General features: G+C 40.6%; 2 protein-coding genes across 4 annotated transcripts in view; one reads left to right on the top strand and one right to left on the bottom strand.

Moving 5' to 3' along the window:
- The first annotated feature begins 1,903 nt into the window (after nucleotides 1–1,903).
- gnb2 (guanine nucleotide binding protein (G protein), beta polypeptide 2) lies at nucleotides 1,904–14,191 on the top strand. 2 transcript variants are annotated; one of them, XM_006802188.3, is made up of 10 exons: nucleotides 1,904–2,797; nucleotides 4,498–4,577; nucleotides 4,691–4,729; nucleotides 5,232–5,338; nucleotides 6,352–6,415; nucleotides 6,659–6,821; nucleotides 9,949–10,015; nucleotides 10,133–10,334; nucleotides 11,268–11,484; nucleotides 13,140–14,191. In XM_006802188.3, the coding sequence occupies exons 2-10, from the start codon at nucleotides 4,521–4,523 to the stop codon at nucleotides 13,244–13,246; spliced, it is 1,023 nt and encodes a 340-aa protein (XP_006802251.1). In that variant the 5' UTR covers nucleotides 1,904–2,797; nucleotides 4,498–4,520; the 3' UTR covers nucleotides 13,247–14,191. The 2 variants fall into 2 exon arrangements, with proteins under 2 accessions (XP_006802251.1, XP_006802250.1); XM_006802187.3 differs by having other exon boundaries at nucleotides 4,495–4,577.
- Nucleotides 14,192–15,211: 1,020 nt separating this feature from the next.
- The window catches only part of mink1 (misshapen-like kinase 1), a 32,287-nt gene continuing 22,060 nt past the window's right edge, over nucleotides 15,212–25,438 (bottom strand). For both annotated transcript variants that reach the window (XM_087847213.1, XM_087847214.1), the window contains 11 exons: nucleotides 25,320–25,437; nucleotides 23,432–23,548; nucleotides 23,056–23,167; nucleotides 22,703–22,852; nucleotides 22,469–22,612; nucleotides 21,740–21,874; nucleotides 21,504–21,604; nucleotides 21,228–21,377; nucleotides 20,993–21,152; nucleotides 20,772–20,911; nucleotides 15,212–20,458 (listed from right to left, as the gene is read on the bottom strand). In XM_087847213.1, the coding sequence (XP_087703339.1) occupies nucleotides 20,375–20,458; nucleotides 20,772–20,911; nucleotides 20,993–21,152; nucleotides 21,228–21,377; nucleotides 21,504–21,604; nucleotides 21,740–21,874; nucleotides 22,469–22,612; nucleotides 22,703–22,852; nucleotides 23,056–23,167; nucleotides 23,432–23,548; nucleotides 25,320–25,437 (1,411 nt within the window). In that variant the 3' untranslated portion in view covers nucleotides 15,212–20,374. The remainder of the gene's footprint in view (nucleotides 20,459–20,771; nucleotides 20,912–20,992; nucleotides 21,153–21,227; nucleotides 21,378–21,503; nucleotides 21,605–21,739; nucleotides 21,875–22,468; nucleotides 22,613–22,702; nucleotides 22,853–23,055; nucleotides 23,168–23,431; nucleotides 23,549–25,319; nucleotide 25,438) is intronic.

Raw genomic sequence — 25,438 nt, 5'->3', positions numbered from 1 at the left:
ACTGACTTTGCACTGTAGGAGGACTACCTGGAGAGAACAATGCTAACGCGTTGCCCTATCAGAACAATCTAAATAAATACTCAAATCTCTTTTAAAACTGTCAAGTCTGGAAGGTATGAGCATGATTTTCAGCTTTAATGCACTCTATATTAGAGTTAGTCTCTTGCTCATCTATAAACTACCCCATATTACTGCAGGGTTGACAGTCTTGCACTGGCTCACTGTGTATTAAAGAATTAAAAAGTAGCGCTGTTTGTATTTAAAGTCTTAAATGGTCTTGCAGCTGCATATGAGATAAATTTTGTGTCCATACATAAACAGAAATGCATCAGCTGTGGCTGTCTTTAAAACAGAGCGGATGAAATACAGCTTTGGAAACAGCTGAAATGGAACTGTTGCTGGAGGACAGGTTGCTGTTGTGTTGTTTTATCTAATAATTCAGTTTATTTTAATTCATTTTTATTTATATGGCACAAATTCAAACCAACAGTTGCCTCAGGGGACTTTATATTTAAGGTAATGACCCTACAGTATTAGAGAGAAACCCCAAATAATGACACAGTCCCCTGTGAAGAAGCACTTTGTGACAGTGGGAAGCAAAAACTCCAGCAGAACCAGGCTCAGAGAGGGGCAGCTAACTGGATGAGTATGATGGGAAAAATATTGCCACCTACTTTATTTTTCAGCATCGCAATAATCCCAAACACACACCAATGCAGTAAATGCACACCTAGAAAGAAAAACACACACTGCCACATATAAGTCATGGACTGGCCTCCCCAGAGTCCAGACCGTAACTCTTCCTGAAGACTATTTAGAGAAATTAGAAGCTGCCTAGCACAGTTCAGGCTGTGTTGAAGAATAAAGGTGGTCCAATCAAATATTGACTTTTAAGCTCGTTAGAATTGTTCAACTCTGTTTCTGCCTGATATATTGTATTTCCATGTGTGTTTGAACATGCTTCAATAAATCTCTGCACCATTTTCCTGTAGCTAAATATAATGAAAGTGGGGATGTCTTAAGATTTTTATACAGAACCATATGTATTCTAATGGTTTGGCCCTTCATGACATAATATTGCATTAATATTAATATTGTGTTATTTTAAGTGTAATACTTTCAACATTTGCTTAAGATCTTAAATATTTCAGAAGTAAATTCGAAGAAATGCGATTACTTTAACTAAGAAAATCCACACTTAGCGCTAAAAGCTTTTTGTTACTTCTCTGCAACCTGCATTTCATTCATTTTATCATTTTTCTGCAAAAAAAAAAAAAACTCTCAAGGAGTTTTCTCCACAAAAAGTTCCCTTGTGAGGGTTGACTGATTACAGTCATTCTTGATCCCACTAAGCTGTAATATCATAGATTCATGTTTGTGTATTCATCAGGGGACAAAGGTGGGAAAACTCTGCACACATATCATCCTGCACGGTGAAGGTCAAACATCCAGCTGAAGCAGTAATGCTCGTCAGGAAACAGCACGATAAACAGGACATGTTTATCAGAGGAGAGGGGCTTTACGGACACATCCTCAGTTTGGTGCACTCATAGATTTATGGGATAGATCCGAGTACTAGTCCAGCTCCCACGTGATTCAGTGATTGTTTAAATCTGCTAAATCTTCTTCTTTCTTTTTTTTTTTTCCCAAAAATGCATTGCAATATCTTCATCTCACTGAAATCGTCTCAATGTCACGTGAAATTAGACTTTTCATATTTTCTGTAAAACGCCTGAAAATCCATCAATCATATGCTGTAGATTTTTATAAATGTAATCAACCTGTGTCTGGTGAGACAATAACTGTCCATGTGAGCACAGGATCCCCCGAGTAGTGGTCTGCACAGGAAGGAGGAGGCGGGGGGCATTGGATTTACGTGTATTTAAAAGATGGGTGTGGTTGACTTCTTCATGCCCGGATTTGAGGATCCTGCAAGCGCTCACCGCGTGATCCGGCACCCTGTTACTGAATGATTATATTCAGCAAAGAAAAGAAAAAAAGAAAAAAACAGGAACCGTGTGGATACTGCCCAAGCGGTGAGGGCCGCCTCTGGTTACTGTCTGCAAGAGGAAAACACAAAATCTAGCGTGAAGGCTGGAATTCTAAACGCTTCTTCGTCCTTTTTTAAATTTAAATTAATCAATTTACTGACAATTTATATTCGATGCACTTTCCGGATTTTACTCTGTAATTCACTGCCGACTTGGAGGCGTCTATCCTGATGAAGTATCGGCAGAGGGAGGAGGAAACCAAAGAGAGGAAGGAAACGAGGATAACGTCACGAAGACTCGGAGTAAAACGGACTGAGAATAGTGTTTAATGGACGATCCCTGATGCGGGCCGGGGAAAGAGCTGGGGCCAATTCCGTCTGTTTACGCCGTATTGGACGAAGATGTTTTTGTTAGGTTGTCGTGTGTGAAAAGTGGAAACGATCCGGAGAGGAAACAGCAGCTCGGCAGCAGCAGATATCATCTTGTGTGTGTGTTTTTTCCTCAGGAGCTCCGCTAAAGCAGAGAAATGGAAATGTGTGCAGCCCTCCTCCGGTTGCCTGTTTACTGAAGGGTTTGGAAACAGGCTGATCGTGACACACGGAACTTTTAAAGTGGATCTCCCGTGAACTTGATTTTTAATGACTGAAAAAGACTTGTAGTTAAATCCTCCGCGGGATTTGTCCTTTTTTCCTTTTTTTTTTTTGAGGGGGGGACGTTGCTTTCAGTTTTTCTTTCTTTCTTTTTTTATTTTCCTTTGCAGCAGGGGGAGGAAAAAAGGGCAGGAAAATCATCGGGAGAATTAACAGGTAGCCACCCATTATCCAAACGCTGTGACAGCAGATAGGTCAGCCTGTGTGTGTGGCTGGGTGATGGTGTGCGTATGGCATCATTTTGACCAAATACGATTAGCTACATCCGCAATTTTAGGAGCTCGGTGTCTAAAATGAGATGTGACGAAGGCCTTTATGACTGTGCTGATCAATATGTGAGGTGATGTAGCTAGGGTAGGGCCTTTTTTGAATTATGTAAATCTCTAAATCTAGACAGTGAAATAAAAATCTCTCTCGAGTGCATCCTTTGAGACTGGCCTGTACCCTCTTTCTCCTCAGTGCTGACTGTATTTCATTGTGGAGGCTCTTAGGCCATGCGTTCACATCCTCTGCCATCAAACATCCACTCTGCCCGGCATGCAGTGGTTGGAGGCAGATTTTAGCCATGCCGTGTTAGAGCACCTCCACATCAGATGTGCAATCAAAGGGGTGGGGCCAGGCACTCCTGGCATCTTTGCGTTTTTGTTCTATCACATGCTCTCGGAGGTTGGTGGAGTGCCAGAAGTGCTGGGGACACCGAGGACCTGCCATATTAACCTTTTATAAAGAGCATGGCCTAGCAGCAAGGGTCGTGTCGCTGCTAGGCCATGCATCATCAGTGCGGCAGTGTGATATGTGTGTCCTCACTCTCTGCTACTCTTTACCCACTGACTTCAGCACAAATCTGCGTGTCCGCCAGTTGATGCTCAGAAGCAGCAAAAACATGCATCTGAGCATCTGGCAGGACCCATGGCCTGATATATGATCCCCCTCCCCACACCCCCTTCTCTACCTCCCTCCTCCTCATCCTCCTCTCCTGCAGCATCTATTCTCCTGATTGGCTAAATGAGCAGCTGTGCCAGGAGACTGAGACCCACGATGCACCCCTTTTGGCTTCCATTAGTGCTGTGTGATCCATCTGGTCGCAGGTCCCTCCAGGGAACAGTGGTCTACTGTAGCTAATTGCTCTTCCTTGCACAGTGTAGGCTACTGTATGCATGCTATCTGTGGGGGTTTTTTATCTTGAATTTGAATAGCTTCACATATGCAAATCTATTGGCCACCTGTTTGGGAGAATATTTGAATGTGCAACTGTTTTCCCATGAGGAACAGGAAATACTGTAGTGCACGCCGCTGGAAAGCACAACATGGAGATGAACAGTTTTTGTGTACCTGTGTAATTTAAGAAATTAGGGACTCCCGTGTTCTTCAGCGTGAAGTGTTTGTTTAAACACAGTCAGCGGCTCAAATGAAGGATTGCTCCGTCCTGTATTAGTGCAAAGTTGGACTTGTATGAGCATTGCTACCAGGCACCAGATAGTGAGCATTCACTCACTATCTGGTGCCTGGTAGCAATGCCGGCTTTTTGATAGCAGCTTAGTCATTGCAGATTATTCTCCTCAGTTAAACCAGGATGGGTGGTTGTACAGCCATAAACAGATTACAAGTTGTATTTTTTTCCCCTCACTGTGGGTTCAGTAAACCTCAGAGATTAAAATTGGGATTTTATTTAATTATTTTATTTCCCCAAATGCAAGTAGCGTTCAATTATTGATGAAAGTAGACCTCTGGATTAGTAGGTTAGGAAGTATAAAAATATGATAATCCCAAAAGATCTTGATATGCACTGATATTCATTTCATTTAGATTTATTTGATAATAGAGTGTGATATTTAAAGTCGTGCCCCATCCAGCAGGTGACACCTCGGACAGTTTCAAAATGAGTGAGCTGGAACAGCTTCGTCAGGAGGCCGAGCAGCTTCGGAACCAGATACGAGTGAGTGATGTGTGTCTGCTGTGAACAGTTTTACCATTGAATAAAATACTGGAAATTTGTTATTTACTAGCAGTGTCCTCTTTTTTCCTTCCCTGTGACTTCATAACCATTAGGACGCCAGGAAAGCATGTGGAGATTCAACCCTGACACAGGTGAGAGCAACTGAATGTGTAAGATGTATGTCAGCCACACGGGGATGGGTTAACCTGGCGTCAATATGGACCTATATACTTAATAACATGATATTGGGCACAGTGGAGAAAGCAGGAAAGCTATTTTTTTAAATTGTTTTTGATCAAATGTTACTCTACAGGACAAAATATCCATCCCTGCTACTCTCAACATGTCTCCAGGTTTCACCTGCACAGAGGAGTGACCTTTTCTTTTTGTAGCACAATTTAGAAATAATAGATGACGGCCATTTGTTGAACCAGCAGTAGTATAAATTATCAATAATTTCTGAATTTATTTTTACAGATGCATTATTCATATTGTCATATTTGACATGTGATATTAGTTATTTCTGTCCCGGTCTTGCCTTCGGTGTCTGATAGCCACTGTACTGTTACTCTTTAGCAAAACTCTGCCAAACCTTTTATCACACACCCAGCGAATGATCAAAAGAGTGCTAACTTGCTAACTTTACTAACTTAGATAACTGCTGGTCTGGATCCTGTGGGGCGGATCCAGATGCGGACAAGACGCACCCTCCGTGGCCACCTGGCCAAGATCTATGCCATGCACTGGGGTACAGACTCTAGGTGAGTCTATACTATTTCTAATGCTTTTGACTGCTTCTTGGTTTAATTTTTCTTTGTATACTATAGATTAAAGTTCCACCTAAAATGGTTGAGTGTAATCGGCCATCAAAGCCACTTCAGGTAGCCACTTCCTATCTATATTAGCTAGAATAGAAAAAGGCGGATACAAATAAATGTTTGACCTAAATTTCGCCTGAATTTTTCTGTGTATTTAGCCTTTACCGATGGAGCTGACTCAATGTGAGTCTCCTCACCTCAGTTGAGCCACAGATCCACCTCATATGGATCACATCTGACCCACAGAAAATTTGCAAGTGGTGTAAATAGGCTTTAGGCCACCTGTGTCCATCCTGGGAATTAATTTCAGTTCATTGGCTGTGTGATGGAGCTTTTAGACTACTGCATTACCCAGTTTTCCAAAGGAGAAAAAGATATAAGTCCTATAATAAATAATTCCTGTCTGTAATGGTGTGAAAATATGCTGCAGTCTTTGTCTTTCACGATTCAACAAATGCTTCGACAGCTATTTAGTGGATTGTAATGACACATGGGACATACCTGCTCGGGATGAACTGTAGCACGTTTGGTGAAGATGTAATGCTTGATTTTCCACTCACACATGCAAATTGCCAGCGCTAATTAGTAAATGCTGAATGAACAAGCCAAACAGTCATAGTGGGCTTGTTAGCAGGCTCACGTTAGCATTTAGCTCAAAGCGGCACGATACAAAAGCACAAGCATGACAAGCATTTTAATTTTAGTTCTGTGAAATCATTTGCTGACTTCAGGCATTAACCATGAACATTTCTGGCTGAGGCAAACATTAAAACGACTGATTCTTCACCTTGAACTCACAGAATCATCTCAGGCTGCAGTGTTTTGACAGGAAAAGCATGTTTCAACAGGTTTGGAGCACAGTGTGATAACAGGACTCAAATGCCAAAATTAAAGAGATCCTGTATTATTCAAAAATTTTCTGTTTTTTTTTTTTTTTCCCCCTTTTGTGTCTGCAGGCTTCTGGTTAGTGCCTCACAAGATGGAAAACTGATTGTCTGGGACAGCTACACAACTAACAAGGTAAAATCACTAAAAAGACAAACAAAAACCACGGCACGTCTCCAGCTGGAAGACTTGTCTGAACTTGAAATGAAAGTGGACTGACGTCTTCCTCTTGTAGAAGTGCTGCTGACTTTCCATAATGGCTTCTTTCTCAGTGTTACTGTGACTGATTGTAAGAGTCACAGTGGCATCGTCGTGTGTGGTTTCACAGTGTTAATATCTGCCCATTTTATGCTCTTTAAACTACCTCTCTTTTCTTAGATACACGCCATCCCCCTGCGCTCCTCCTGGGTAATGACCTGTGCGTACGCTCCCTCGGGGAACTACGTGGCCTGCGGAGGCCTCGACAACATTTGCTCAATCTACTGCTTGAAGACACGCGAGGGCAATGTCAGGGTCAGCAGGGAACTACCTGGCCATACAGGTGAGAGAACATGGCGCCCTAAGCTAACTATGTTAAAAATCCTCTCATGAGTAAAACTGATGAGATGTTTCAGACGAGCGTACGCCCCCGTGGGAAAGCTCCACTCCCAAACCTCTAAACAATGAAGACTTCATTTACATGGTTAATTAGTTGCAGTCTTAATGAGCTGAGATATTAACTCCTGTCTGTGTGACTCTGATTTGTGACACTATAACTTCTGTATGTTATTACATTTACACAATCTATACTTTGTTTTAGATGGCTAGTGCCACGACGAGTAGTAGCAGAACACACATTTAGTACTTGTAGAGTTTTCGATTTCTGTTAAACAAAATCAAAACATACAGTTGATTTATACATTTTATTTTTGATTTTATATTTTCAAGAAAAACGTGAAGTAGATGATTTATTGAAAGGTGCAAACATACATGTAAATACAGTATGTTAGCAAAAACTAGGTTTGCACAATTGTAACGAGCTTGAAAGTCCAAATTTGGTATGACTGCCTTTATTCTTTAGCATATTCTGAACTCTTTTAGGCAGTTTGATTGTATTTTCTTCAAGACGTCGTCAGGAATAGTAGCTTCTTGAAGAACTTTCCAATGCTCTTCTTTGAATGTTTCTGCCTTTTGTTCCATTTTCTGTCACAATGATCCTTCACTGCTTCAATAATGTTGCGGTCCAGGCTCTGGGGAGGCCGATCCGTGACTGACAGCGATCTAAAGATGTGTTTGTTCTACCCAGTTCTACCCATTGTCAATGCCTTTACTGCACTGACAATGTGTTTAGGGCCACTGTCATGCTGAAAAAGGAAGCATTTGCTAATTGGATAATCAGATGCTTGCCAGAAGGTATTGCATGGTGGATCAAAATCTGGTGGTACTTTTCTGCATTCATAATTTTAATCAAGTTTCCCCAACACCACTGGCTGAAATGTCATCCCAAACCATCACAGCCTCCACCATGCTTTACAGATGGTCGTATATACTCACTGATGTACCTCTCTCTTGAACTCCTTGGAATGTATTGAACCAAAAGATTTCTAATTTTAATCCATCACTTCATAAGATGTGTTGCCACTGCTTTTCAGTCCACGTCTTGTGTAAAGACCTGTTTGGGATACCTCTTCTTGGCAGCCACCCTTCCACTGAGACCATTCAGACAAGGCTTCAGTGAACAGTAGAGGGATTAATGTTATGTGTTGACACAACACTGGTTCATCCCTTGAGTTAAATGCCCTTTTCTTCTTTGAATGATTAGGCCAGTGTTACAGGGCAGATAAAAACATTCCTCTGAAAGTGGTCAGGTACAGGACTGAAAATGAGTAAAAAAGCAACCAATCTCCAAAAAACCCTCCATATTTTTACTCCTTCTAGAGCAGCTTTGCACAATTTACAGTTCAAAATAAGCCTCATTTATCCTGGCACTTCTCAGCTCATCCACTGTCTGAAGCCGAGAATTTTAGCAGCCTTCTTCCTGCTTTAAAGCCAGCTGTCTTCTGATTGGCTGCCTCTTCAGTTTGAACAGCAGGTGGGTGGGGCTGCTGTGCTTGAATCCAGAACTTTTTCCCTCTTCACTGACATCATACACAAGACAAGAATAGAAAAAAGTGTCTGAAACAGGGCATTGAGTTTTTTATTTTTTTGAAAGTCTGTTCATCTTTAATATGAAATGATATAATTCTATGTTTATATGTTATGTAATTATATGTATATAACAAAGGAACAGTGAAAAGCATAATAAGCCACATTTAAAGAATAGATAAGAGTCTGATTGGCTTAAAGAAGGCAGGTAAGAAGGTTACAAGAATCAGCCTGATAATGATGGAAATAATGACGAGAAGAGTTTGACAGTGTGGGAAATCAGAAGTAATAAATAGAATACAACAGCAGGACTGGCACAGACACCCAGACATACAGGCACCACATGCAAACAGATCTTTCCTCTTGAACCTATGGAAAAGCTTCTTTTTATTGCAGTCGTGGATAGATTATTATGACCACAGATGCAGGATGCAAACATGCCACATGCCCACGTGTTTGCTCATGGAAAGAGTACACACGTGTGTTTCATGAGCACACCCGGCTTACTCACACACTAATAAAAGGCATCTTAGAACTACACTACGTACACAACTTTAAACTTACGGTTTCTTGCACTTGTGGGCATGAAGTTTCGAGATTTTTATGAGTTCATTGAACTGTTCTTTTACCTTTTTTAATTAAAAAAGATTAATTAAAAAATTAATCTTTTTTAATTCATTTTTTTTTACAGCAGACATTTTTAATGACTTAAAAATAAGAATTGAGTGCAAAACTTTGATTTTATTTTGGGGTTTCTATAATCCAGTGTACACAACACCACTTGCTAATATTTGGTTAAATGTCTTTTAGCAAGTTACAACTCGGCCAGACGCTTTTTGTAGCCACCAACAAGCTTCTGGCATAATTCTGCCCGGATATTTTAGCACTCTCCTTGGCAGAATTGGTAAAGTTCATTTAAACTGGAGGTTTTTCCTTCGCTCTTAAATGATCTGTTATTGCATATTTTTCAAATGTTTGTGCAGGATATTGTATTTGTTTTGAATGTTTTGTACTTATGTGATACAGGTCTCTCTTGAAAATTAGATTTTTTAATCTCAATGAGATTTTTACCTGGATAAATAAAGGACTAATTAAAAAAAAATAACATAGTCCACAAAGGTTTAGATCGAGGTTTTGGGAAGGCCAATACTCCAATATTTTAAAAATAATAATTTAATACCTACACTATAAGTAAGGTCAAAGGTCTCCAATGGCTCCAAAATCCTGGTCATCTGCAAACTTTGCTGATGTGTCAATCCATCTATCATTGCAGCTTCAAAGAAATTAAAAAAATGATCCCAAAAAGACGCTTGAAAAAGAAGGCTTTAAAGTAGTAATCATGTAAAATATGTCAACAAAATATATCATAAAATATCTAAACGAATGAGTAGTTGTAGTGGAGCAGAGACAACATGTAGCTCACAATAAATTTATGGTCATATTTACTTTTTACATTCTTCTCCTATACAGTAGTAATGTAATGTAAAATGCGTCATCAAGTGTCACTGACATCATCCGCGTGTTTGTGCGTTCCGTTCTCTCAGGTTACCTGTCATGTTGCCGTTTCATTGATGACAATCAAATCATCACGAGCTCAGGAGACACCACATGGTGAGTCACACAGATCAACACACACATGTGCAGCCTAAGCATCGTTTTCCTGTTTTCCAATCACTAACCCTGTGCTTTTTTGTTGTTGTTGTTGTTGTCGTTGCTTTTTTTGCCCAGTGCACTGTGGGATATCGAGACGAGTCAGCAGACCACAGTTTTCTCGGGCCACACCGGTGATGTCATGAGTCTGTCCCTTTCGCCCGACCAGCACACCTTCGTGTCGGGAGCCTGCGACGCTTCAATCAAACTGTGGGACATCAGGGACAGCATGTGCCGGCAGACCTTCACGGGCCACGAATCGGACATCAACGCTGTCTGTGTGAGTGTCCTCAGGGACCGGGTGCCCTTGTAGGCCCAACTGCTTTTATTCTTCTTAAAATCGCGGATTATATATTTTACAAGTGCAGTTTAGAGCTCTTGTTTCGAAGGAGTGCTCTGGCCGTGGAGTTTTATGAAGCTGCATCACTGATGTGACAGGCAGTGGAGACCTAATGAAAGATGAAAGATGCTTTCGAGTTGCATTGTGGGAAATGTAGTATTGGAAGGTCGCTCAAAAGCAGCATCTTAAAATGCAGTTTAGAGTTTTAAAAGACAACAGGACTTTTATTCCAATTTACTACATTTAAGGTTTAAGGTGTGGGGATGAGAAACCCCCACAACACACACAAGGTCAGCAGGAGCATAACATGTAGGCTTTTTCTTTAATCCCACATCATGGATTAAAGAAACTGGATGGAGTTGGTATGCTTGAGACACCATTTTAGACGTTTATTCTCAGACACATGAGTTTCTGAATTCCTGGCACCGTTATAAGCTAATCTGTGGCCTTAAGTGGCACTCTGGCGCTCCTGCGTACTGTCTAACACGTCATCAGCAGCATCAGCTCCAGGATTTGTCTTGGTGACGTCACACACTGTCTCCAGCCACCAGCTTTGGGAGGGATTTAAATGGGAAGCGCGCTGCAGGATTAACAAGATTATCAATTAACACCATATCTGAACATCCTGATCATCTCAGGAGACGATCTCCGGTTGGGAGTCTGGGTTGATGGCACAGGCCATCTGACAGTGTGGCAGGTGGACAGATTCGGTGTTAAAGCACTGATCGCATTCAGTTTTCTGTCTTATTAAGGGATTTAAGAAAGGCAGGAACTCTCTATAGCAGCTTATGTTGTAACTATATTTATTTATAATTAAAAATATAAATAAAGAAATAATAAATAAAAGAGTCATCCTCACTTTCTCCTCCCCAGTTCTTTCCCAATGGCAGCGCCTTTGCCACAGGCTCTGACGATGCCACCTGCAGGCTGTTTGACCTCCGCGCAGACCAGGAGCTAGGCCTCTACTGCCATGACAACATCATCTGTGGCATCACCTCTGTGGCTTTCTCCCGCTCCGGGCGCTTGCTGCTGGCTGGTTATGACGACTTCAACTGCAACATATGGGATGCCATGAAAGGAGACAGAGCAGGTGGGTGGAGCAAGCGAGAGAACAGAGAAAAGGGAAGGTTCATCTTCAAGCTAAGTGATTATCTATCAATTACACAACATGTGTTTTTGTAGTATTCCTTCTTTTGATTTTTCGCCGCTAAAATAAAAGCTTAGTTTAGTGATTCATTTTTGCACTGCAGAGGGATGATTGTATGTAGGTGTGCAGTTTTCTGATGCCTGAAACAACAAATAGGTTTATACAATGTTCAGTTTAAATGAGAGGGGAGCTTGGTATTCAAGTACTGCTGATAACAATGATTTAAAGGACAGAAACAACAAATTGCTTGTAATTTTTATTTTTTCTGGTTAGAGCCTCTTTCCACCAAACTCCTATCTGAGCTTCAGCTGTAAGAGTTCAATCAAAAACATAGAAAACACAATCTGAATAAAAAATATAGTGCGACTAAAACTGCCTTGTCGTTGCAAAAAAATGTAATTCTTTATTTGTGTTTTGGGGTTTGTTTGTTTTTGAGGAAATTAAGCTGCATGCCATGTATCAAGATCAAGGTTATTATAGCTAACTAAAATTCAACTAAAACTAAAACTACATGTAAAAAAACATTACTGGTTTTACCTCTGACATATGTCCTCCCTACAATAGTAATTAAAAAGGACCCTAAAACAAAAAGAACTAAACTAAAACGAAACATTTTCAAACAATAAAACCAAACACAAAAATCCCCCCATGAAACTAACAAACTAAACTGAATAAAAAACAAAAACTCAAAATGAAATAACAATAAAAACTAATTCTAAAATGCTAAACTGTAATAACTCTGGTCACGACTTTTTATTTTTGCATGCGTCTATGGAAACAATCACTATTTTACTTCTCATTTTTCTCTGTTGCCAGGTCAGCAACTAAAGTATTTTATACAAGATGTGTCATGTGTACTACTGTGTACTGCTAATCAAAACACATTTAAGAAGATCAAAAGCAGAGAATAACCTTAAATCATTTAAATAAGTGAAAATTATGCCTTTTTCACAGATTCAGAAATGGCTAAACTTAACTTAAGCTTTGAAAATTAATAGAAACAAGTCCTTCAGAGGCCCTTTTGTCTGTATTACTACAAGGTCAAGGCATTATTAGGACAGTACTGTACCACAGGAAGTATAATTATTTACTTCAGGAAGTAGCGATATATATTGCAGGAAGCAGATCTAGAGTGTATACTGCACACGATCTGATATCAGATCATCCGTATGGCGCACACATGCTGGTGGATCAGAAGTTCATCCTACCACAGACAAAAAAAAGATATGAAAGCATAAAAAGAATTGAAAGTAACTTCAGTGATGGAAGAGCAGCACAGTCATTACAGTAGCAGGAATTTTAGGACAAGTGTTGGGACAAACTTTCCAAACAATGATTAGTTTCCATTGTAGAAAGAACATCGTGAGTCTGTTTGGCCGCTGATTGCATCAAAAATAAATAGATAAAAATGAGGTCACATTTAGATTTTAAAGATTCCTTTTGAAAAACAAAATCTTTATGTCTGCACACTTAAGAAACGGGGGGATACAAACCGTAGCATCGATCTTAAGTTAACAGTATGCTCGCTGTTTGATTTTTGAAGAAGTGCATTGCACAATGACAAGTTGGCTTTTGGGTTTTTTTCGGCCCTCCCGCAGGAGTCCTGGCAGGCCATGACAATCGCGTGAGCTGTCTGGGCGTGACGGATGACGGCATGGCGGTGTGCACCGGGTCCTGGGACAGCTTCCTCAAGATCTGGAACTGAGCCATGCACATAAACAGCGAACCACACACGTCCAACAGACACCGCTCTTATCTTGGGACACAGTTTGCACCCTGTACTCTCACTGTATGTAAGATTCCACAGACGAACCGCAACATTATACTGTACATAATATATATGACTTAGATATGAGCTTACACACACACACACACACACACACACACACACACATATATGTATTGTATGCAGGATAAGATAACAAGACCTAAACACATGCCCACACTACCTACCGCCGATGAAAGTGCACAGCAGCAAGGCCACAGTGCAACACACACATGCACATAACAGGTCAAAATATGACCAAATACAGCCGAATATTCAGCTGTTCAGCCGAAAACACAAATCCCATCAACACTATCTGACGCACTCATTCTCACACATGCTTATCATGAGACATACTGCTTCTCGTGTTAAGCAGTGGAGCGAATGTTACCCGATATTTTCGTCTTATGACTTTGCTCGAAATACACTTCAGACTCATTTTTCTTTGTTGTTTCGGTCTCTTTACCACACGCATCTCAGCAGTGGTGACGTGAAGGCGGAACCACCTGAGTCCATTTACATAAAGAAAGTAAGAAAGAAGGAAAAACATTCACCGATGAACAGATGATTGAGCTCAATGAAGATATCAACTGATTTTCATCTGTTTCAGAACGTCACGCAGTCACTGTCTTCACCCAGTTTTTTTCCAATTTTTCCAATTTTACACACTTATTTTATTCCTGTTCTTCCTGTGTGCCTCAAATACACTTATTAACAGAGGATACTGAGACAGTTACATGAATCCAAAACAACCTGAGATTAAGAGAAGTTGAGAAGTAAAAGCACGTCTTATTGAGTAGGAGCCAATAATCAAACTTTGACTTTGTCACTGTATTATCTGGACATTACTATAATTGTACATATTATTAATAAATAACTGCCTCTCCTGCCTTTTATTGTGTTTTCCTTTTAAAATTGTTTCTAAAACTGTGACACGTTTAACTGAGTATTAAGTGCATATTTTCAGGTATTCTTATTATACAAACCTGAGATTTGAAAGTAGCACTGATATAGACATACATGGGTTATTGGAATATACAGTCCCCTCCCTCTTCAGATATTTGTTTTACCTAATATATCTAATAATCAGCCAATCACATGGCAGGAACTCATTTAGGCATGGTCAAGATTCGAAAAAAGTCCCCTGGCATGATGAGTCTTGATTTCTGCTGCGACATTCAGATAGTCAGGTCAGAATTTAGTCCTGTCAAATAACGAAACCATGGATACATCCTTTCAGGCTGCTGCATGTCAATATGAACCAAAGTTTCTGTTTCCTGCATCTTCTGGAATCTGCCAAGAAGTAAAGCAGCTTTGAAGGCAAAAAGGGGTCAAGACCCCTAATAGTGAGGTGTGGCCAGTAAATGTAGTGTTAAAACTTAAAGCTGGCACACAGCAAACTTGGTTATCTGCTTAATTAGACATATGTGGCAGCAACCTGAACCTTCAGTCTCCAAAGAAATTTTATGTTGAATGCCGATGCACGTCATATCTTTTCCACTAACTCAATGTTAGCAGACTTTAGGTACAAGCAAATGTCTGGCGGATGCTTTTGTCTTTAGACACCGGGGGGTGCTGCAGCTCATTCTGCATCTCTGACTCAGAAAATGAGGACAGTGAACCAAAAACAAATCTTGAAGAAAATTTGTTAAATCTATTTACAAGTTAGGCTATGAAGACTGAGTAGTGCCTTTTGTTAAGTGGACCCTACACAGTTGCTTCGGAGTAACAAAGGAGGAGTGACAGGAACATGAAGTCCAGGCAGACTTTTAGCACCATGATGTGGCTGAACATTGAAGTACATCTCACTCCGTTCACTGCTGTTGTGTGATACGAAACCAATGTCAACTGCAGCCCTCGCTGCGATGTTGCAGTGCAAAGAAAAACAATTCAAACAGACTCAAATGCGATCAAGGTATTTTATTTTTCAAACAATCTGTATTAAGACATGAATTCATTCAACACAATCTTGAAAGTTTAAAGTTTAGTCTATGAAATACAATCTGGAGTTAATCTCTCACGAGGAACACAGACGCGCGCGCGCACACTAAAACATTGCAAAGATGTCTTTCTAAAAAACAAACCAAAAAGTTATTGAAAAAGAACAGGAGATATTGTGTTTCTGTCCAAAGAGCCACGTCGATGTAGAGCTCCCCATGTTTTGATCTGCCTCACTCCCCGACTACAGCTGCTAATCCTGTCACACGGGATTGATTAGAAATATAAGTTAGAAGAGAAGAGTGCCTCATGAGATGATTATCTATCAGCCATTTATCGATACTTAAGAGTTCATAAAGGCAGTTGTTGGATTACATCAAGCGTCCCAGCATGTGATTGTGTTAAACCGACATTAATTTTTTTTTTTTTTTTTTTTTGTGTATGTGTGATTACAAACAAAAGCGAAAGCACAGAATGATTTTTGTAACACACAAACCAGCCTATGTTAAGTCTGCCGAAGGCCACTGGAGAATCACGACCTGCAAGTCACACTCGCATGGACAATTTTGAAACTCTTCAAACGCTTGTATTGCTTTAAATTAAAAAAAAAAGGAAGAAAGAAAGAAGAACAATCCTCCACACCTACAACTCAAGAGTCAAATCACACAAATTCAGCGGTCGAGTCTGTCCAAGCTTACGGCCAGACTGACGCAAATCTTCCCAGGAAACTAATGAGCTGTGAGGTTCAGGTCTTTTAATGGTCGTTGGCACAAAATGAAATAGCACTTTCGCATCTTAAGGTGCATTTAGGGAAATCACCAACCATAACCACTCGTCCGTCTTCCAGACCGCAACACCATTAGAAGAATTTCTGCTGCACGAAATGAAGCAACAAGCTGAGTGTTTGGGAGTGACGCTCTCGGTCGGGTTGGCGACAAACGTTTGTCAAAAGGCTTTCATGGTTAACGTTAATAATTTAGCTGCAGTGCTCTCCAGAAAACCTGCCAGCACAAACCATGCAGTTAAAATGACAAGAGTTAAGTGATGCTATGGCTTTTTGCTTTTGTTTACATGGAAGTGATTATTTTTTTGTGTATGCAGGATATTTTATGTAATTGCCAATGGAGTACATTATGGAAGTTATGTGTTTAAAAGAGGGGAAAACACTGATTTTACACATCAAAGCTTTGCACACACTCAAGCCAGAGCTCTCCTACAATTTGGATGATTTTCATTTTTTTTCATAAGCTGTCTGTCATGCTATACGTGTGAAGTAGCCAGATTCATGTTTAACACTTCAGAATTAATAGAGATCTTTTTATTTCCAGGCATGCATCCACTATCCTGTACACTGAAGCTCCCACAACACACACCGCAATTTCAGTTAAAGATTCAGGTGTGCAAAAATGTAGTCTCATGCAAGAATTTTTGTTGGCCTTCAGCCTCGAGCAGCGCGACCCGACATCACACGAAGCACCTACTGACACCAAAAACAGACTCTGACGTGTAAAATCAGTGGAATTACTTTTAATACTTTATGAAAACGAAAGATTATTGGCTCGTTTGTGGTGTGTGAAGAGCCGATGACCCCACACCACACACTATTGGGCTCCTAACATCAGTGTAGTTCTGTCTTCATGACCATTGCGATCATCTCCTGAGAATATTATCAGCCTGTCACCCCCCTGTAGGCCATTTACACCAGAGGGCAGATCCAATAACAGACTGCGAGTCACCTCAAGTGTCTGAATCCCAGCCACACCTGACTCCTCTGCTAACAACAGACATGTATGTTTCTGTCTGGATAGATTTTTAAGACTGTCCACATACACACACAGTTGTCTCCTGCTTAGCTATAACAACTCCTAATCACACCCGGACTAGTTTAATGAATGACAGAATGAAAGAGGGGAATATTTGGGGGACGGGGGCAAATAAAATATCCCATCTCTCCGTTAGACTCGGGTATAGCTTTGATCTCTCGGCCTTAGAATACATTGTGCTTAGATTAATAGAGCGGTACACACTTTCATATAAATACAAATCTGTCTTATAGATGTACATTCACTTTTTATTTCTCAATATAGACTCATTTACATATTTTATAAAATAGGCTTCTCAGGATAAGTCACGCTACTCTCCCCACTACAACATTACACAATCAACATGTTAAAGAAGCGCTTAGATCACCTGTGCAGAATGAACCTACATTTTTAGGAGCAGACATCACTCACACACATACACACACATACACACACAGTTTAACTTGATGTGTGCACATTAACTTTTGTTTTTTCCTCTACATATTCATGGCTTTACTCTATGCTGGCTCCTGCTGTGAGTACATCCTCAACACGTTACACTGGATTAACTGGACATATATTAACTTATCTGTTATTGCAATTCTCTCAATAGATTCTTGTCTGCTGATTATTTGACGTTAGAATATATGTTGCCCCAAAAAATAAAACAGAAAGAAAGAAAGAACAAAGAAAAAGCATTTCAAGTCCATTTAAGAGATAATATGGATTTTACTTAAGTGCACTTAACTGGCACAGGACATTAATCTTGACGAGGGAGCAAATATAATTGTGCCTCTTCTTCATGTGATTTTCAGTTTTTGGGGGTGGGAGCGAGGGGGCGGGCATATAGGGGTGGGGAGTGGGCTCACAACCCTTCCAAAAAAAAGCATCTCACCTTCCCGAGTCCAAGGCACTGCTTTAACTGTAAACATGGCAGATTGATAAAAAATAAGGATTTGATCATAAAAAGCACGAGTGCCAGAGCTCCGGGACGATTGTAGTTGTAGACGTTTGAAAAGTAGGTCATGGCACATAAAAGATACTTAGGAATAAAAACACATTCGCTTAAGGGGAAAACAACTTTGATACAGTACTATATAATCTATTTCAATGGCTTACATGCACATCAAAGTATCTGTGTGAGATATACTTGTAAATGTATGTTTGCTCAAGGTGCTTTCCATGCCCATTTATCGCATACTCTCAGAAAATTAACCACCTATTTATAGAACTTTCGATTAAACGCTCTGTCCTGAATGTACACTGCAGTCTTGATAGCTTTCTTCGTTTTTTCATGAATAAAATATATCTCCTTAGCTTAAAGAGCAGGCTTTAACAAACCTTCCTACAGATCACTGGCTAAGATTCAGTTTATAATTCTTAGAATATTTACATAATAGCTCTGATGCACAAGTTGGTGAACAAACAGCACATTTTCCCATCAACCACGCTAAACATCCACCTCTGGCGGTGCAGTGAACCAAGTGACTCACTGAACAAAAAGCTCCATTCATCAAGCCTCTTTCTGATAAGGCTGCCTCATGCTTGTACCGTAGTGTTTGGTGTAGAGGAACAACCAACCTCTCGCTTAAGCAGCTTCCCGAAGTCTAATTCCCCTTAAAAAAATTAACAAAATCGAATCTATGCAAAGGAAACAGAGAATCATACCATAACACCACTAACTCACATTTTGGATTGGTATATTGAAAGCAAAATATTGGTTAGTGATCTGTAGGAATAGTTTCTTGGTCAGCATCCATAAGCTCCTCTTTCCCTTTGGCCTTGCTTCAAACCTCTGCTGCAAAATATACACGGTGAACTTTGGCAGAATGTACAGATATAAAATATATTAAGTCTCGTGAGTTTCAGCTGTGCTCTCCAAAGTGCCTGATGAGATGGAGCCCTCTGCGGCACAGCAGAGTCCCCATTAATCGAATCTTTCTACTGGCCCAGGACAAATATGACTTCTATCACACACAGAGGGCTGTTCTACCGCAATTGCCTGGACAAACACTTCTCACGAAAAAAAAATCCACACTAACAAAATAGTCTAAGAACTAAAATATAATACAGTAGAGTAGATCAGAGTGGTAGGAAGGTGGCAAACCCTCCTCCCGTGTCTCACTAACATCCTCCTCCTCCTGACAAATCTCCCGTCCCCTCTCTCCCCTTCAGAGTTGCCGTCATACTCCAACACTGCTAGCCAAATATATGAACTCCCCTGCTCAAAACACTCCACGAGAACAGTATATATTGCAATATAATGGCAACGTAATTACAGTAAAATTAAAAATACCAGTAGGCTAATACCAATACAGAATCACTACATATAAATATCAAATTTGTGTAGTTTTGAAAATCTATGGAAACAAAAAAGTTTAGATACAAGCCTGATGAGACATACAACTGATCGTTTCGCCTAAACTACAAAAAGGCAAAGCAGGAAGTTTTCACCGTACTCATTCTGAGTACCGTAGAGTATGGAGACTTCTGATTGATCGTTCAAAGTGAATTTATTCTGTTATTGAAGGATTTTAGGCTTATTTGCCAGTGATTAAGAACTGAACCATAATTTGGTTTGGTCAGAGAAACAAAGTAAGAGTTCCTTTAACTGTCTACTGTAGATTTAAAAAAAAAGAAGAAGAAAAAAAATGTAAACAAGCTACTTCGCCGGACTTTGTCCCTTTGTAATATGTTTATAATAATTCTTTGAGCCTCCCTGAATCTGTAGAAGCCTCAAAATAACCAGGGGCCACGAGCCGTTGCAGGTGTTTATCGTCTCACGTCGGCTATGCAAGAGGCCTGCAAATGATTCGGATCCAAGTCTAAGGTGCTATCTATTTACAGCTTCATTTTGATATATACCATTAGTAAATAATGCCTTCCTCAAAAGTACTGGAGAACCATCAAGGAATGTTAACATACTTCACAATTAGGAACTAAATATTTACGACTGAACACGGGTCCACAAAGAAAAGGAAATCAAGACAAGAATATATACAGTACAAATGAAATAGATGGTATCAACATATGAAGCTCATCGGCTGTTTTTCACGGTATCCTCGAGGGAGAATGTTTTCAGGGGGTCACGGTTGAAACGGCGTCTTAAGGAGTGTAAGTTGGAATGGATTTTAAGATTGTTTTTGTATGTGTCTGTGTGTGTGGTGTGTGTTGTGTGTGCTATGTGTGTGTATGCGTGTCTCTTTGGACTATGAGTGCTTGAGTGTGAGCTTGCTGGAGAGAAAAGAGAGAGTGATGTTCACGTGTGGTGCATGCGTTAGCGCAAATTTCGGATGCACTTCTTTCTTCGATCCCTGCTGGGGTCCTTTCACCAGTTCATGATGCAGTTTCTGTTCAACGTCATGAAGTAAACCTGGCTGCTGCCTCCGGACCGCACTGATGCGAAAAACACCTGAGGATAGACACAATCGAGATGCATGTTATTCCTTTGTTACCAACAAGCTGCATCCAGGAGCTGATCAACGCTGTTAAAAGGTGTTAATGGCTGGGACGGTGTGCTGGAAAGGCACTCGAGGCAATCACCGATTCACATATAAATAACTCTTTGTGTATCTCATGAGCTTCGGGGTTCTGGTGACGAGATTACTTTCTTTCAGGGTAGCTGCACGCCTCTGCAATCAGTGGCTATGCTAAGCTAATCAGCTGCAAGCTCTGCGTTCATACTAAAAGCAGAGTTGGCCTTCTACAAGTGTTTCTATGTTTACCTTATCATTTCTCTCGCAAAGGAACTTCAGCCGCTGAGCTCTTTTGTGCATAAAAACACCGTCCAAGTGGCCAGTCTCCACAGAGCGGATCTCAATGGCCTTTTCTCCCCAACCCATGATCTGGTTTGAGCAGATATGAGCTGCAGAGCACAGTGTAATGTTAGGACCGGATTAACCAGTTACAGTCTTTACAATTCAATGCTGCTTGGTGTGACCCGTACCAACAGATGTAGGCATCTCGCCCCACTGCAGGACAACGTCCTTTATTATGCGCCCATATGTGTTGACGTAGACGCCCTCGTCCTCATAGCACAGCAGCATCTCCATGCCGTCTGAGCTGGGCAGGAACACGATTGCGTGTGGCATCACTTGGCTCTGGATCTGTTTGAGATAGAAACCCGGAGGGATGAGCTACTGTCTGCTTTATATTTTACAAATCGTTGCCATAAAACTTACGTGAACGGGAATATAAATATCATAGTTGTTTCCGGAGTCCACATCAATGGCGTGGAAGCCAGCGCAAGATCCATAGATGACCTTCAACCTCTGGCCTTCCTCCACTGTCAAGTCGACCAAGACAGGCCTGTGTGGCAAATCTGAAAAAGACTGGTTTAAAGGGGTGGAGGGTGATAGGACGCAGAAAGGGAGAATGAGAAGATAATCAACTTGAACCCGCTTCTGGTTGACTGCCCTTGCATAACTAATCCAGCTCATACGAAAGGGGAGACTTACCTTGAAGGCCATGAATTTGTGATAAGGTTTGGGCGCCCAAGCATAAACTTCCACCGCGTTCTTCAAAGCAATCACCAGGAACTTTATCCTCTCGTATTTCACTAGACAGAACAAGCACAAGGCCATCTGACATCAGACACTTGTAATTAATAATTTACTGTGCCAAATGCATTCATCACCAATTGCTCAGGAGTTTAATGAAGACCACGGATAAAAAGCCATCATCTGTCACTCACCCACTTTGTAGTGTACACAGCCCTCCATCTCTCCCACTGTGGTCCAACCCTGCTTCTTTTCTACTTCAGGATCATTGTGGAGGATCTTATTCCTCAGCCATGCCAGGTAGTAGACACGCACTTTGTTTTTCTTGCCTTAATAGATGCACAGAGAGAAAGATCAATTATAAATCTGACGACATTATAGTAATTATTTAAGTGCATTTATATAATGTGGTTACATTATTTTTTTTATCCTGCAATTAAAGGTCGGGAAATGGCAAAATGGATATCATATGAAAATATTATTTTTTTCCCCATGATATTACTGTCCAACTTAAATCCTTTCCTGCTGTACATACTAATCCCTCTAGAAGGGATGATGGAAGGGAAGCTATGATTTATAATTGTGCCACTAATGGCACAATTATAAATGCACGTTTTTCAGCCACAGCAACACAGTCTTCTCTCAGTCTACTTGCCTTTTTTGACTTTGGCCTCACAGAAAGGAAATTAAAGTTGAAGGGTCATTGTTTTTGACATAGCAGAGGAGACTCACAACATATGACACAGCTGTCAGTACAGTGAGTGAATAAAAAAAAGCAGTGAGAGACAGCTTTGTAGGGGATAACAGCCAACTTTTGTTAGTATTTTCAAATGTAGAAAAAAAGAAGCTTGTTTATCATCTCATGACCAAAGGACAGACAAACTTAACCAGCTGCAGCAACAGCAGTGGGCAGCAGTTGTGACCTGATATGGTGATGAGCAGGTTGAGGCCCTCCAGGACGTCCATCTGCTGGAACCTGCGCGAGTTGATGAGGGGGTACACCTTGCCCTGACCACTACGATCCAGTAGCTTCAAACCATTCTCCGTGCCTACCAAAAGGTTCACACCTAAAGACACACACACACACACACTTCGGTAAGAGTGTTTGCATTTTGCATTGATATTTTTTCATTAATAAATACTGAACCGATTCTTACCCCAAAGTGCAGCGCACAGGATCTCAGAGTTAAACCTCTTCTTATACTTGCGGATCTCTGGTGTGTCATTAGGAGGGCGTGTGTTGGTGGGATTGACATTCACCATGGATCCTTTCCTCACTTCCATCTTCAGCTGATCAAACCTGGAGCCTACACACAGAAGCAGCAATGGGAATGGCTTATTTGAAGAGGGAAAACACAAATCAGTACAAAATACATATATACTAATGTTTCAATAATCCTATTTTAAATCAACATTACATCCATTATCAAGTCATCAGACTTGTTTTCGTAAATAAAGGAAAAGTATTCTGATGCAAAAACAAGGTTAAGGTAGTGAATATTTCGCTCACCACTGACAGATATGTTATCGCCTGTACCTCCTGGTGACTGGTACATCCCCAGATCCACAAAGGTAGTGAAAGAGGATTTGCCAGATGCCTTAACCAAACCTCTGGACTGATACTGGGAGAACAGGATGTGTGTGTTAGTTCTATATTCTTGTTTAAGCCTACATTTCTTCTGAAAATGCATTTTTCTTCCATCTCCAAGTGTTTTAAGTGCTTACGTGGCATCAAAACAGCTTTAAGAGCTGCACTACTGATATTTGTAAATGCATTCAGTTATGGGTGAACTTCGTGACTGATCTGATGGTAAATGTGGAACACGTCGGGAGGGAGGGGGGAGGAGGAATTTAGGGCCGATATACTTAGCATCAGTAACACTTACATCGTAAACAGAGTCCTTCCCAGGAGAGGAGTGAGTGGCTGAGTCAGTGGGGGAGTGAGAGGGCTGCACCACATCTGGCAAGTTAGTGTATCCGTTATGGCTGCGCTTCTCTGGGGTCTTTCAGATGAAATAAACACAAAACAAACAAACAGAATTATTAAGTATTACATAATGATATGACAGACTCAGATTAGGATAATCTGCTGCACCAGTTACTCAGAAACATTTAGCACATAAACAGTGACTCTGACTTTGAAAAGTTACTTTAAATGTTTAATACTGTAACAATCAGTAATGGACATTATGCAGTTTTCTGTCTCCATAATGTGAACGACCCCAAAATCATTATCTGAGTTGTAAAGGTTCTGTCATGCACAACCACTGGATGCTTTCCCAGTCGAATTTCTTTCAGGAAAAACTGATGCACGAGCTGTTTTAAAGCCACATTAAGGAAAAATGAGACAACAAAAGTCTAAACTGACAGGAACCTACATGCACAGCCATAAAAGCTATTTATTAAATACAAATTTATCATAAACTTTTTCACAAGTTTATGATAAATTACACCCTACATGTCCTCAAAGCGGTATCTTACACATACTCGGGAATGAATGAATGAAGAATCTCATCTGCACGCTGCTATAAAATGTGATCCTGTCAAGATAATATTTGACGTGCCCCGCCAGGGTGGAGGACTGTCACTGTTCTAATGTGTCGCAGAGGGATGTGGTGCCGTCACTGGAAATGGTTTTAGGATTTGCGTCAAAAACGGAAAGCATTCAACATAAAAGCAATCAACATTCTTCCTCTGTGTGCTCAGTGTGTTGTGTATGTCATTTTAGCACTAATGGCAGACCCTGGTGATCATTAGTATCCCTCAGATGGTATAAAACATGGACGCAGCTTCCAGGTCAGAAAAATGAAGCCAGTGCAGAAGTTTCTTAACCCTGCATTCATTCTGAAGGCTACCAGATGGTGATAACTGTGGTTGCAAAAAGACATTCTGTCCTACAGAAGCATATGTGAAATCAGCATTATCTGGACCTCTGTAAACCTTCCTCATGAGTTACCGATGAGCTGTTTTGGGTCATACTGAATAAAAAATGAAGTCTAGTTTGTAAATCTTTGTCCCACTATGTCTCAAAAAGGAGAATTATCTTGGATAGACTCATTTCACTCAAGTCATCCCTCCCTTCCTCCCCATCACATCCCTTTTTTCTTTTTTTTTTTTTAAACCGAAATGGAGACTATAGAAACGCTATTCTCCTTTTATATAACTGTGGCCTGTCACAAATATACATTTTGTGCACTTTCAAATTCACATACATATGCACAAAACTACTGCACTTCATTAAAAGTGACAACTCATTTATGAGCCGGCTGGAAGACATGCAAAAGACATTTGACAATCTAACTCGGGCTGGCTAAAGGCTGTCTTCAGGCAACATAGACACTAAAATAAAAGCAGTTAAAAGAAAAGAATAATTAAAGTTACTAACAACAGCTGTGCAATACAGAAGCTGTGGTTTCACAACATCGCAGTCCACTGATACGCGACACAGTGTTGTACGTGTTCCGGTTTCTGATTCACTTGCGAGTGCTTGTTAAGCACTGGTGCAAAATGTGGAATCTTCTTTGCTTTCAGTGCATTGATGAAATCTGAAAGCTGCCAACATATTTATTTGTGCATGTACAAAGACTCCACATTACATAATGCCTTCTTTATTTGGCCATTTGTATACACTGTATATGTAAAACAGTATAACACCGTTGACGTGGACCAGAGGCTCTTGTCTTCCTGCTTTACAATATTCTGTGACACAAACTGTGTTGATTTCTCTGTGAACTCGATGCATTTTAAGCATCATTACATATACAGATGACTCACCCTCTGTACCAGCATGGTCTGATCCCCATAGCCTCCAGCTTGCTCTCCTTCTCCTGCCTCGCCCTCATCTTCATGAACCACCATGGTGTTGACTGAATCAGTGTCTGCATCTCTGTGGC

This window comes from Neolamprologus brichardi, chromosome 10 (assembly GCF_056152115.1).
Source record: "Neolamprologus brichardi isolate AB-2024 chromosome 10, ASM5615211v1, whole genome shotgun sequence".
In the NCBI taxonomy this organism is placed as follows: domain Eukaryota; kingdom Metazoa; phylum Chordata; class Actinopteri; order Cichliformes; family Cichlidae; genus Neolamprologus; species Neolamprologus brichardi.
The sequence above is the reverse complement of the archived record's forward strand: the minus strand, read 5'-3'. Positions and strand labels throughout refer to the sequence as shown.